Source organism: Triturus cristatus, chromosome 8, assembly GCF_964204655.1.
Source record: "Triturus cristatus chromosome 8, aTriCri1.1, whole genome shotgun sequence".
NCBI classification, from domain to species: Eukaryota; Metazoa; Chordata; class Amphibia; order Caudata; family Salamandridae; genus Triturus; species Triturus cristatus.
The window spans coordinates 1,348,387,871-1,348,402,584 of NC_140591.1; the positions used below are offsets into that span (position 1 = coordinate 1,348,387,871).

General features: G+C 41.6%; 1 protein-coding gene across 2 annotated transcripts in view; it reads left to right on the forward strand.

Annotated features, from left to right (window-relative positions):
* Window positions 1–14,714, forward strand: part of NCAM2 (neural cell adhesion molecule 2) — a 1,313,898-nt gene that overhangs the window by 617,979 nt on the left and 681,205 nt on the right. For both annotated transcript variants that reach the window (XM_085623062.1, XM_085623061.1), the window contains exon 4: window positions 9,004–9,147. In XM_085623062.1, the coding sequence (XP_085479188.1) occupies window positions 9,004–9,147 (144 nt within the window). The remainder of the gene's footprint in view (window positions 1–9,003; window positions 9,148–14,714) is intronic.

The following is a 14,714-nucleotide window of genomic DNA, read 5'->3' on the forward strand; positions in this document are numbered from 1 at the left end:
GTGCGGCTAGCCAAAAGACTTGCTCTTTTAACCCTGTTTGCCTTAAAGTGAGCCTCTCTAATGACTTCTTCTGTGTATCCTCTGGTCCTAAATCTTTTTTCCACCAAATTCAGTTCATGCTCTAACCGTATTTCATCACTGCAATTCCTTTTGGTTCTCAACATCTCCCCATAGGGGATAGTCCTGATCTGTGAGGGAGGGTGAGAACTACTCACATGCAGCATAGCATTACATACCATTGGTTTTCTAAATGGCACTGTTGTTAATCGGTTGTTATCCACTCGAATAGTTATGTCTAAAACGTTTATCTGAGTGGTGATTTGCTCTTTGGTGAAGGGGAGATTAAAGGGGTTATCATTAATGTATACAAAAATTGGTCTAGGGCATTGCTGGTTCCTGCCCAAAACATTAAAATTTCCTCAATGAAGCGCCCCCAATACAGTATGTTCTCCAATAGGGCACTGTGCCCTTTTAACCACAAATGTTTACGTTCAAAACTGCCCATATAGAGGTTCGTAAATGACGGTGAAAATTTCACCCCCATTGCTTCCCCTTGTATCTGGCGGAACCAGTCACCATTGTGTGTGACTATATTGTTGTTCAATACCAGTTCAATAAGATCTAATAACATTATTTTCACGTGGGTCGCACTCCGCTGGTCTTTAGCAAGTAGCCCCATAGGATTCTGGATGATAGAGTAGCAGCGGCGAGTACACCTATGCTACAAAGTGTAATAATAAATGCCATCCCTGGACACGTGTTTCGAGGTAGTTGCCTCTCGTCAGCAGGGAGCAGGACTGTGTGGGGGGTGCCGTAGACTGCCAAAAAATATGAGGTTTAAGTACCTTTCGTGGCGGCGCGCGGGTGCAGACTCCAGGCTCGTCAGCCAATCGCTCAGGGAGCTTCAAACATTATTTTCACGTGGGTCGCACTCCGCTGGTCTTTAGCAAGTAGCCCCATAGGATTCTGGATGATAGAGTAGCAGCGGCGAGTACACCTATGCTACAAAGTGTAATAATAAATGCCATCCCTGGACACGTGTTTCGAGGTAGTTGCCTCTCGTCAGCAGGGAGCAGGACTGTGTGGGGGGTGCCGTAGACTGCCAAAAAATATGAGGTTTAAGTACCTCGTGTCCAGGGATGGCATTTATTATTACACTTTGTAGCATAGGTGTACTCGCCGCTGCTACTCTATCATCCAGAATCCTATGGGGCTACTTGCTAAAGACCAGCGGAGTGCGACCCACGTGAAAATAATGTTTGAAGCTCCCTGAGCGATTGGCTGACAAGCCTGGAGTCTGCAACCGCGCGCCGCCACGAAAGGTACTTAAACCTCATATTTTTTGGCAGTCTACGGCACCCCCCACACAGTCCTGCTCCCTGCTGACGAGAGGCAACTACCTCGAAACACGTGTCCAGGGATGGCATTTATTATTACACTTTGTAGCATAGGTGTACTCGCCGCTGCTACTCTATCATCCAGAATCCTATGGGGCTACTTGCTAAAGACCAGCGGAGTGCGACCCACGTGAAAATAATGTTTGAAGCTCCCTGAGCGATTGGCTGACGAGCCTGGAGTCTGCACCCGCGCGCCGCCACGAAAGGTACTTAAACCTCATATTTTTTGGCAGTCTACGGCACCCCCCACACAGTCCTGCTCCCTGCTGACGAGAGGCAACTACCTCGAAACACGTGTCCAGGGATGGCATTTATTATTACACTTTGTAGCATAGGTGTACTCGCCGCTGCTACTCTATCATCCAGAATCCTATGGGGCTACTTGCTAAAGACCAGCGGAGTGCGACCCACGTGAAAATAAGATCTAATAACATGTTAGTGTGTTCATACATGTTCACTGGTCGTGTATCTAAGAAGTGTTGTACAGCATTGACACCCAATCCTCCTGTTATGCTAGTGTATAAGGAGCATACATCAAGAGTCACTAACTGATGACCTTCCACCCACTCCACATCCGCAATTTTACTCAAGATGTCACTAGTGTCCTTGATGTACAATGGTAAATTAATGACCAAGGGTTGTAAAAATAGGTCTATATATTCAGTGATTTTTTCTGTGGGAGACCCAATTCCCGAATTGATGGATCTCCCCAGAGGGAAACCCATCCCTTTATGTATTTTCGGTATTGGTGTAAATACAGGGATTCGTTGGGTTCTCATTGAGAAGATACCTGAATTCAAGGTCTGAGATAAGGCATAAATCCTTCCAATATCTTAACCTACTTTCTACGTTTTCAACTGTAGCTTTCATTGGATTACTACTCTGTCTCACATAAGCAGTAGTATCCACTATTTCTCTATCTATTTCATACAGATAATCTGATTTATCTATGAGCACTACGTTACTTCCCTTGTCAGCTTCTCTGATGACAAGGGAGTCGTCATTTTTGAGACTTTTGTGAGCCTTCCTTTCCTCTATAGTGATGTTTTGTTTGATGTTAATTTTGCTTGAATGGAATTTGTCCTCCATTTTATATAGGTCCTGGTATACCAATTCTTGAAATCTATCTATAGGATTCAAACCTGGTACGTGAGGAGTGAATCTCGATTTTTTCCTGAGTCCACTGTCCACGTCTGAAAATGTGTACAGATCTAAATCTGCTACCACGGTCTGTATCGAGGGAGATGCCTCTTGATCCCCCAGGGATAATAAAAGATGCAAATTTTGTATGTCCCTGATAGTGGGGATTGGATCTATATTCTCTGGTGCTCTAATGTGAGGAACTGTATGTTGTTTTTTTTGAAGAATTTATGTAACTTCAGTTTCCTGGTGAACGTAAGTGAAACTCACATGCAGTGATGTAAAATTAGGCAAAGAACTTGGACAGAAACCTAATCCCTTGCTTAATAATTTTATTTCCACATCAGTCAAATCATGGCTCGATAAGTTCACAATGTTAATATTGTCCGATGTATCAGTCGCATTCATATTAATCACATTTTCTGGTTCTGTGTCCCTGACCTGGTCGTGACACCCACTTTTTCCTTTGTGTTTGGATCCGAGTCTTGATTTACCCCTCCGTGTCTTTTTGAACCTATCTCTTTTTTGCAAGCCTGTTTGTTCCCCTTTCTGAATCTTTGTAGTTCTAAAAAAAACGGATCAGAAATGCTTCCTGATGTTTGACCCTGTGCATTAGATGAATTCCCACTAAACCCTCCCATTGAGATAATCTCTTTCATCATGCCTGATCTTTTGTGACTTTTTCTCCTTGAGTTATAGTTGATGTTTGTGTATTTCTTCTTTTAACATTACTAAATTATGTTCAGTTGACTCTGGTAAATTTAAGTCATGGATTTCCTTCTCTAAGATGGCAATTTTCAGTAGTAACTTATTCCGTTTCAAATCTGCATCCCTGATCAGTATATCCATCATGCCGATGGATGAATTAAACAGTAACTTTTCCCACTCCTTTAAGTGACCTTTATCCAAATCCTCAAAAGAAGGAAAAGTAAGTATGCGCAACCCCTTTAAAACATTTTCCTTTTCAATGTATTTGCGCAGGACTGTTGCATCCCACCACCAAGAGAGCTCCTGCTTTTTCATTCTCTCTAATCTCAAAAATGTCTGTTTCAACCCCTCCTTCAAAGTATCTTGCGTGTTGTTTAATACCTGTGTTAGATTTGAATTGAATAAATCATGAATAAGGGCATCTCTATTATCGCCAAAGGTGGCCATAGTTTGAACGTAGACCTGATACCTTTTTCTTATCACAGAAATTGACAGAAGTACATACAAAATAGTCAATAAACAATAACTACTGTAGCGTGCTAGATCAGCACAATTCTATTACATAAGTAGAACCTGTGGATATGCTTCCAGATCTGCACATCTATTAGTCAGTTCTTAGTATTTTAACACTCCTTTAAAGCTCATCAAGTCATGAGGGTGCTCCCATGGTGCTGCAATACCAACCCACCTTGGGTATAAGTCCACTAGACCAGCAAGGCAGTCTAGATCACAATGTCCAACATAAGCACCAAAGCACTCAACAGCACTGTTACTTGTATCCTTATTTAGCAATCCAGCAAAGAGAACACAACCAGTTTTTGAAGTTCCTTTAGCAATTCTCCAATAAATGATCCACAACAGTAGACGTATCAGGTCATTTTAATTCCTTTTTAGACAAAAAAAGGCAGCCAACGCGCATTTCGTCCTCCTGGACTTTCTCAAGGCTGCAAAATTACATATATACAATATTGTAATATATAGTTTGATAAAATGAAAATGCAGATAATTAAAAACTGTGCCTCATTAAAAAAGGAATTGAGTGCTCATAGCCAACCCAACATTCATCACAAACCAAGCGAAAAATAAAGAAAAAACCTCTGGTGATGTATAGTGCCACATAGAACAAACATGCATATGTTGTCCCATTCAGAAAATGATCTACCAAAATAAACATGTGTTTTTCATGTAAACGATTAAAGAGTATGTGAGGGGAAGAACAAACAATCACAAGGACACGGGCTGTGAAATTGAGCCCATCCAGTTGATAAAACCCTATTACGGTGAAGGTGTAGATCACACAAAGAATTGTGCCTACCCTTTTCTCAAGAATCGCACAACCAGTCCTTTCCAATGTTTAGCACAAGTATTTCAAAAGGACAAATGTCTCCTTCTGACTTCAATTCTATGTCTGCCTGTCTTGGTTCTATTTAATAAGGGAGAAAAAATCAGTGGGAGAAAATGAGAAATTGCTTTTGAACAGATGGAATCAAAAGACTCATCTATTGTCCAATCTGTAAGTGCGTAATTATTTGCATTTTACCAAAAAATCCTAATTTACGCTTACCAACAATAATGAATGCTCATGTAGCCGGGATAGAAAGCGTAGTAATCGTTAAAACGATGTCTATGGGAAGGTTCAAATGTGTCCCATATTTTCCAACAAACACAACTTTATCCGTGCTCAGGGGCGCTGCATGACGATAAAAACAAACAAACAGGGAATGCGGTTTAGTGTAAGAAAATCAAAATCGCAGGAGATTACATATTACGTGTCTCCATAATATTGCAGAGTAAATATTCAGTTGAAAAATTGAAAGACCAACAAATAGATCTGACCTCAGCAAAGCCATGATCCAGAGCCTCACCCAGATTTCTGAAATGCCTTGTATGCATGCGGTTCAAACCATTTTATTAAACATGCACTTGATCGTGTGCACAACATGAAGAAAGGACCACAACACGAAGAGGCACATAAAGATAGAAGTGAAACCAGCGGCCATATGGTCCTGATCCTGTCTAACATTAAAAAGCATACAAACTTTCACCTTCTAACATTAATCCAGGGATTAGTCTAACATGTTACCCTATGAAATATAATTCAAACCGCAAAATAGACAATTATGGTTGACCATGTTTTGAATCCATAATTCAGCCTCGCCAAAACCTATTAGTTAGCAAGGCGGCCCGGAATTGTCGATCGTATCGCATCGAAACCATTATTTCACGCAACATTCCAAACAGATGTCTAAGTCTAAAAAAAGTATTATCCCTCTACAGGGCCATTGATTTCATGAATCTCAAACCATACTATTCAGAAAGATGCACCATGGGCAATTGCAGGACCGCCATATTGACGTGATTGGGAGAATCTTAAACTTTCATATGGAAAACAAGGTTTCTAGTATAGAACAAACTAATATTCCCATTCCAGTCTTAGTTCAAGAGAACAATATTAAAAGCATTTAAAACAACCATGAACCAACGAAGTCACTGATGGGCCAAGGTTGAAACCGCTATCTATGTAGTGAGCATGTTATTGTCGACTGACCAAGTGAATCATACACAAAACGTGAGTTAATAAAAAGGTTGCTTCTACCTCATTGTCTCTTGGGACAGTTGTTAGTTATAGAATAGGTGTATTTAGAATGAAGGAAATGATTGACATGATATTTAAGAATCCAGCGACTGAGAAAAACATATGGCATACATAATATTGAGTTTGCAGGAATTCAAACATCCCTTTATCAATATTCATACCATGTTCTACAGGCCGGAGTTTGATAATTTAGGGTCTGTATCTGACTTACCCTGACTAGAATGGTGGTTCCTACTTTGACAGGGTGCAAACCACTGCCAACTAGAGACTCAGGGCCATATGTAGGTAGGCTGTGTTTTGCGATTCTCTAATTGCAATTTTTAGGGAATCGCAATTAGAGAATAGCAAAACGCTATGTAGGTAGGATTAGCAATTTTGTTTGCGAATCCCACCTATTCCTTATTTGCGATTCTCTAATTGAGAATCGCAAATAAGGAATACCTTGCCATTCATTCCTATGGGCTAAAAGGCCCATAGGAATGAATAGGAAGACATTCTCAATTTGCGATTCTCAATTAGAGAATCGCAAATTGAGAATGCAATTCCAAGGGTGCAAGGGTGTCAACATGACACCCTTTTGCACCCCTGTAAAGAGCATGGGTGCACATGTGGCGCACATACATGCCCAAAGGGCATGTATGTGTGCCACATGGCACTTTGAATAATGCAAAAAACTGCATTATTGAAAGAAATCGCAAATTACCATCAACCTGAAGTTGGTGGTAATTTGCGATTCCTTAAGCCAAAATAGCACAACTTGGGTGCTTTCTACATTGCATTTAAGGAATCGCTATTTGGGCTTCCTTAAATGCATTTGCAAAATAAGGAATCACAAATTTTGCGATTCCTTATTTTGCATGCAGATTTTCCTTCCTACATCCCACTTAGCAAAATTGCGATCGCAAACGCCGCAATTCGGCGAATTTCGGCGTTTGCGATCGCAATTTTGCTTTCTACATATGGCCCTCAGTTTCTAACAAGGTATTACTCTGACACTCAGATGAGGCTTTTCAAAAACATCTCAGATTCTCAATTTTAAAACACTATGCAAGGCCCTGGAATACTCTTCTGAACAGTTTTAGACCCATTTCTAATCTTCCCTGGTGTGTAATTTATCCCTTATCATACAATATTTTGGGGTGGGTTTGAACTGTGTTTTTTTAGATCTATATATTGAAGTCCCAATTTTCCAACAGAATATCATTTAGAGAACCATGGGATAGTCTAGCTGAGAGGGAGATTTTATCATCTGATCTTCTAAAGAGCTTTTCTTTATCTCAACCTGATCCGCTTTCTAATCTTCCCCTGCGGTACCTTCCTCTTGTCTTAAATTCTTTAAAAACTCATTTTTTTAGACTGTAGATTCTCTGATTTTGATTTTTGTAACTATGAAAGGTAACATTTTGGTGCCAATTACATCAACTCCAAAAATTGAACAGTTCCCTGAAATGCTGTGCAGCGCCTTTTTCTTCTCTATATTGGAAGATTGAGTGAGTTTACTTTCTGATCCAGATTTTCTTCCAATAATAGCTTCAGAGTTGTTTGGAGCAAAAGACAGTAAATGTTCCCCTCTCCAATGGAAGAATTGTGACTTCTAGAAAAACTTATTCAGTAAGAACATTACGCCTTGAAAAAGGTCTCTAAATGTGGTTGCAAATGGTACACCAAATTTTGGAGATTTTTCTTTGATTTTGCAATGTGACAAATGTACTGTTAGGTCACTTCACAAAATCTTCAATCACAGTTTGTCACAGAAGCAAGTGCCTAATGAATATTAATTAAGAGTGTTGGTATTTGTAACCCCATGTGATTGGCTACAAACTCAGGGATGGTTGCAAGCCACCATCCATGTTTTACTATCTCTCAGCAGGAAACATTGTTTTCTTTTACCACAGCCTGTGTTCCCTAAAGGACCTATTTAAAGAAAAGTGTTTCTTTTGTGAGTACATCAGGGACCGCATGCAGTGATCACCTTGACCACTGCCTGCTTCCCTCAAGGTCGCCAGGCATGATTCACAAATAGTAAGGTGTCCGATGGGGTCACATTCCCTTATGAGAATCAGTTACTATCAGTTACCATCTCCATTAAGTTGTTGTTAGCTGATCAATTGTTTGCAAACAGAAATGTGGAAATGCTTTTCTGACTCGCAAAAGGTGTTTAGTACATTGTACATAACATTTTTTGCAGTCACAAACTCAGCGATTTATCAAATCTCAGGGTTGCTAAACACAAATGTGTTTATTACATCAGAGCCAAAGTATTTTTGGTTGACAAAACATTTGTTTGTAACCTTAGTTGCAGCAAGTCAAGGATGTATAACATTATCAATTGCCACCAGTAGATAGTTTCTGTCCACTACAGCGTTATTCTATTGCTTGGCTGAATTTCCTCTCGTGGCTGGGATTTAGGAATATTACACAAGACGTCTTGCTGCCTCTTGGTTAGAAGTTAAATTGGTGCCTTTAGATGAACTAGGTTGAGCAGCCACCAGGCATAATATGTTTGTGCATCGTAATAGACTTTAAGGTATCAATGCACATGGTGTGCCAGTTCTTAATTCCATTATGTCTCTTATAAAATTATTTGAAAAAGTCACATTGTGGGTTGCATTTAGTGGCTTTGTTATGTATTTTATTTGGGATCTGATAAAGCTAGCCTGGTTTTGGAATCACCCTTGAGTAATGAGTGGGACAAGAGCAACAGGCTAAGGTATTGTCTTGTTTAATTACCTTTAATCCTATGTTATTTCAGTCCTATCCACGCTTGTAACAGTCATTACGACCTGCATTGCCCTCCAATGCAATGGCCTTTTGCAAGAGGCTTTGTTTTTTTAGAAGGTGCTGGGAATGTCAGCCCCTTTTAGAGTACCAACCTTGGGGTGGGAGTGGGGTACATTCAAAACATACTTTCCGGAACATTTCCCTAACTAAAGGTTAGATTATCTTCATAAGTAATTACTGGAATGAATATGAGTGTGACTGAGTAGTAAAGATTACTGGTAAATAAACAGGGCTGTGTGCATTGCTGTAGCAAATCCGTGCAACTATATTTTTCACTGGTCATATTTAAACCAGTATTAATCAACCTGTTCCATAGAGATTCGTTGTGAAGATTTATTGAAGAAACACACTGCTTCTAACAAGTTTCTTTTTTTGTTTTAGAGAAGCTAACATTCAAAGAAGTGAAATCGCCGCAAGAATTTCGAAAAGGAGAAGATGCCGAAGTGGTTTGTCACATCAGCAGTTCACCTGCACCTATGGTGAGCTGGCTTTATAACAATGAAGAAATCACAAGTCTATCAGACAGTAAGTACAATGACAACATTACAAAAGTACATGAGTTTCAATTAATTGCACAATACCAAAACAATTATGTATGCAAATTTGACAGACCAATATTCACCAGAATAATGAGAATGTAGTAAAACTCCTAATTAACGGCCAAAGGTATACACACTACCACAAAGGTTGTTCAAATGTGTATTTGCATCCTTGTTTAGGGCTGTTTACATGCGCCATTTTGTTATTGTTCTCTTAACTAATAGAAATTAGACCCACTACTACTATTTATGGAAATGTTATGCAATGTAGGTCATGGATGAGCTGATCCATGCTAGATTTCCACGTAATCCAAATAAAATACATTTGCAAAGAAATAATCTAAATGAAAACCATTTCCAGCCAATCCAGCATCACAGATAATATTGAAAATCTGGCACACATCCGGCGCTCTTCACTTCTGATGTAGAGCGTTTTACTTTCTCTGGTTCTGATGCTGAGTTCACATCCAGTTAATTTAAACTTCCACAGTAACATGTTGTTTGATTGGTTGGTCATGCATGAGGGGCTCTGTGTGGAGAAGAGATTAGCAAATGTAGCCTTTAGTCTGTCTACAGCAATAAAAGCCCAATTGGGCTCTGCTTGAGATGTATAGCTAGTTGTGTTTAAATTACAACCCTGTGCAATGTGCTGTTTACATGCGGAGTAACCATGTGTGATCTTTCATTGAACCCATACTTTTCCTATGACTGCTGTGTACAAGTGCTTTTTGCTGCTTGCAGTATTAATATCATTAAGAATTAAAGGCTATGTTTTTCGACATTTCATCTGCTTAGTTAATCACACCGAAATCCATGCTGAGTTTAGTTGAATGGAATTCTAGGCAGATATATATTATTCCACGTTATGAGGTCTTTCCATGCTAATAAGACATTACAATTGTTGTGCAAGCGGCTGCACACAGCAGGGCGAGGATCTAATGACGCCTGACTTCCCTTTTATTAGGGGAACAACACCATGGGGTTCATACGGCGTTTCTTCTTCAGAATTTTGTTGAATGACCACTGGGAACAGATTCATGTTGTAAAGTTGACTCTCATTTGCTGATGTGTTTTTAACGATCTCTTCGTGCGGCTAATGATCAGCCAGGGCGTTCTGCTAGGTGAGGAGAATGTTATACACCATACTAGTACGTCTATTTAAGATATCGATTTTATTTATTTTTCTCAAAAAAAGGGCATTTTGCAAAGTCATTTAGCCCCTGTACATTTTTTGCAGTCGAGTTTTTAATATGGTTGTCGTCACAATGATAAGTTAGGGTAACGACTTTCTATGCTTCGTAGTACAGTTTGGTAGCATTTATGTACCACCTCGCGCTGCTCACTAGGGTCAGAAGTACATTTTGTTCAAACTGACTCTCAGGTTCACACTCATTAATGTCATAAAATGTCATATAAACGAGTTTTTATATTTACCATATTGGTAGTACTATTGGTATGCTGATGTTGTGTACTTTCAATTTGGCACTCTCACTATTAGTTTATTCGGATGCAGGTTTTAGGCATTGGTCTTAAAAAAGATCGGAAATTCGCTCCTAACTTTCCAGTAAATTTCAGATTTTGTGCAATTACTGGGGATTCCAGTAGTACTACTGGGGAGATGCAACCATGCAAAGTTCCGTCGCTCAGGGCTACTTTGCACAGCAAAGTTCAACCTACATATATGAGTACCTTCATTTACATATGGGCCTTTATTTACAAATGTAAATCAATGCGTGAAAACATGGATTTACACTTGCAAAAAAAATGGCGAATGCCGCAAAAGGTTTCTGCATCCATTGGCTAGTCAGATTCCATAGGTTCGAGAACCTGCTTATGCGGTTCACAGATTTTATACTGGATGATTTTTTCTGTCTTGGCCAGTCAGATTTGATTTTTATTGTATTGTCATTTTATACAGTGACATAGAATGCATAGAATGTGTGTTCTTCCAGCCATGTTTGGATTAAATCCTTGCTATAGTTTTTAGGTCGAGCGTGAACAGCAATTGCGCTGTCTCTTTAAGACATGCTGTATTCTATATTGTGGGCTTACCGTCCGCCCCTGCTTTTCATGTTTCAGTGTCCCTTATAAAGCCTTGCTTTTAAGTGATAATTTTCCTATTCATCCCTCCTCTTTCATTGTTAGCTCCCTCCCATGGAGCAGGCCCCTATTTCTTGTAGGCTTCCACTTGCCCCATTTTAGTTACTGGCTCAGGGACTTTATTTTTTACATGTGAAAGAGCATTTCTTCTGAGTGGTTGTGTTTTGACTGGCTACAAGCTTTTCTGTCAACAGGGCTCTAAATTGTGGTTTTATCTGTGACTTCAAACTGAGAGGATTTCCCATCCCTTAACCCCCTCCCACCTCCCTGCTTCCACCACCCCCCATCCACTACCTTTCTGTGTGCATGGAGTGAGGCAGCAAGAGGCCTCGGTACCGGCTCTGTCCGAGATAACTTTCAGTTTCCATTCAAAACTCTGCTCTCATTTTTTTGGCCTGGTTAAACACTGGCATTATCCAGGAACTTCAGGGCAAAGCTACAAGTGCTGTGCAGTTACAGGAATCCGCCTCATTGTCCTGCAGTTTGTGAGCAGACTAGGGCGAGAGAGGCGTGTGCAGTGATGTAAGAAACAGTAATGCTGGTATGCTCTGCACCTGAGGCAGCGCTGGCTGTGAGGCAGAATCGAGCAACCTCTGTTGGTGTATGTGCTATTTAAGAGATGCCGTAGAACTGAACCTCAGGGGGCATTCCCATTCCCATATACTATATTTATTCCATATGGAATTGTTCTCATTTAATGGCACTGTAAATCACAGCCCCCCTTTGTTGGCTGCAAAGCATACTCGGTCAGGATGAGCTAGTTATGGCAGCTGCAGAGAGACATTCTGGAAGAGCAAGAGAGGTTGGGGCGGGGACAATCCCATCCTGCTGTCCTCAGGTGGATATGTGCACTGTATAATTGTACCCATTCACTCATGTGTTCACAATGGAATTGGAAAAGGCTGCCACAGTTGTCCCTGCCTGGCGGGTGCGAGATATCACCTATCTCTAGGAATGCTGCAGACAGCAAGTGAACATAAAGCTCCATGCCCGAAACGGGCTTTCCGTAATTTCCAGATGATGGCATGTAGCTTTGGCAGGCTCGGGACTAGGGGTGCCTGTTGGAAGCATCAGTAACAAGTGATGTTCATCTCAGGCAGTCGGGGGCTGGAGCTTCTACATAGTGGTGTAACGAAACTTGAGGGGGCCCCCCTGCAAGGTATGTTGGGGGGCCCCCTCCAAGCTCAATCAGGAGCTCTCAGGACAGAGTACAGTGTGGAGGGGTCCCCTGGAGCTTGGGGGCCTCCCCGCACTGCGGGGGATGCGGGGGCCATGTTACGCCCCTGCTTCTATACCAATGTGAGTTTTGGGTCTGAGATGGCACCGCTTGCTCAGGAAGATATGGTTTTTGCACATCAATCTCTTATTTTTTCCTGAATGCTTTCAGTCCGTGAGGCGCTAGGGTAAGACTAATCCTATGATGTCATTGGAGGATCAAGTGTGTGATGTCATTTCCTACACCCCACATTCTGGTAAATCTACTTCCAATGCCTGTGATGATCAGTCCCAGTGTCCTCATGAGGGGTAGATCTTCTGTCCATGGCCTCTGTCTGCATTACCCCTGTGCCTTATATGTGAAGCACCACCTGCTAGACCTGTTCTCGCAACTTGCGGATGGTGCTCTGGGGGCTCAAGCTGGCACAGAGAGCCCCATAAAACACAATTACAGAGACAGAGTCTTTTAAACTTAAGCTGCGTGTTTTTTCTATGCATTTAATGACACAAAGTGAAAAACTACAGTGGATTTTCAGAGCCCAGAGGCTCCCACTCTAAAGTACACAAGACGGTGCACACCGTGCTGAAATGTCATGGAATAACTTCTAATTGTAGGCAAACCAAAGAGGCAGCTTTCATTTTACCCAGCAAAGTCCACATATAATTACATGATATCATTGCCACATTTCATTGCCAATCACAGCAGCAGTGGAAACTAGAGTTCAGCTCGAGAATGTACCCATCGGACAACTTCGGCTGCCAGAGGAGGCATACAGTGAGAAACAGGAATTTTAAGCACTGGTGCTGGGATGGTCCACTCACAAGGTATGCCCCGTGGGCCTAATATGCCAGAGATAACAAGCCACCACTGAAAGCCAGCTCCGGAACCGGGCCTGTCCAACAACTCGGGAATCCAAAATACCAGTGGTATGTTACCTTATGTTGTTCCATTCTAATGCGCTTAATGCATCCAGAGGGTGCCTCAAAGCAGACAGTGGTGAGAACAAGTCAGTAGGAATAAGGGAATGAAGAAGATTCCTTATGAATATAATGAGCTTTGCAAAAATGCTCAAACCACACTAGGCCAGCTGCATAATGGGTCACCAAACTTGAGCATCTGGTCGGCTACACAGGAAGGTGAGAGAGGCAAGGAGGGGTAAATTTAGAATTATTATTGGCAATAGGGGTGGGGTTTATTTTCATTTATTTATTTGAGTTTTATATAGTGCTGGCTAGACCCGGAGGTATCAGAGCGCTTTACATAAGGAAACAGCGGGTTACAGGCTACCACATATTCACATAAATTACAGAATGATTACATAGTTGAGACAGGTGTTACTAACGACCATAAAATCAAGACCCAAGAAGACCAATGAGAGCTGGAAGCCCACTGGGAGGAGACAGCAGCAGAGAAAACAAGTAGACAAATGTCCGAAGTCCAGCTGGGTAGGTGATGGCCATAGAGGTGTTTCGGAGCCAATCTTCCATATAGCTGTTGGTGCAGCTCCACCGGGAATCGGACATGTGGTTCGGTCTCTGCCGGGATAGAGTAGATATTATGAAGTGACTGAAGGTCTTGCATTCAGAAATGGGTGAGTGGAGATAACGAGGATGGCAGGATAGGAAATGGTATGTAGCTTGGCAGCCATCTTACAGTCAGGCAGTTGAGTCTGTTTGACCCCAAGACTCTGCAGCTGGGCTTGCCTCTTGTTCAGTGGTTCGTATTGCTCAGTTATGCCAATTATCCAGATGGGACATCAGGACCACCTCGATTAATGGGACATCTCCCCACTCCGGTGGAAATACCTTGGCGGGCGCCATTTTAGGGACATCTTCCCTCTCCGGTGGAAGTACCTTGGGGGTGCCATTTTAGGGTCAGGCTCAGTGAATTCCGTTTTAAGAGTAAATGAAGAGGTTTCTAGGGGATTCATTTTAGCACCAATTAGTCTTCTGAGCCCACTATTGAGATTGCATGTGGCAGTTTGCTGCTCCGTGATACCCCAGCGATTATGAACAAAAGGGGCTAAGGTGCTCTCTACAGCCTTTTCTGCAGTGAAGGTCGGCTTCCAAAGGGGTTGAACCACCCCTAGCCCCGCTGGTGTAGACTCAATGGGCCAGACCATGGAAGTGAATTAATTTGTAGGGTAGTCGAGGGCGCTTACTTGGTTGAGCTCTTTATTCGGTCATCATTTCGGCAAGGGAATGGCCACCATTTTAGCTTCAGGACCCGGTGATTCT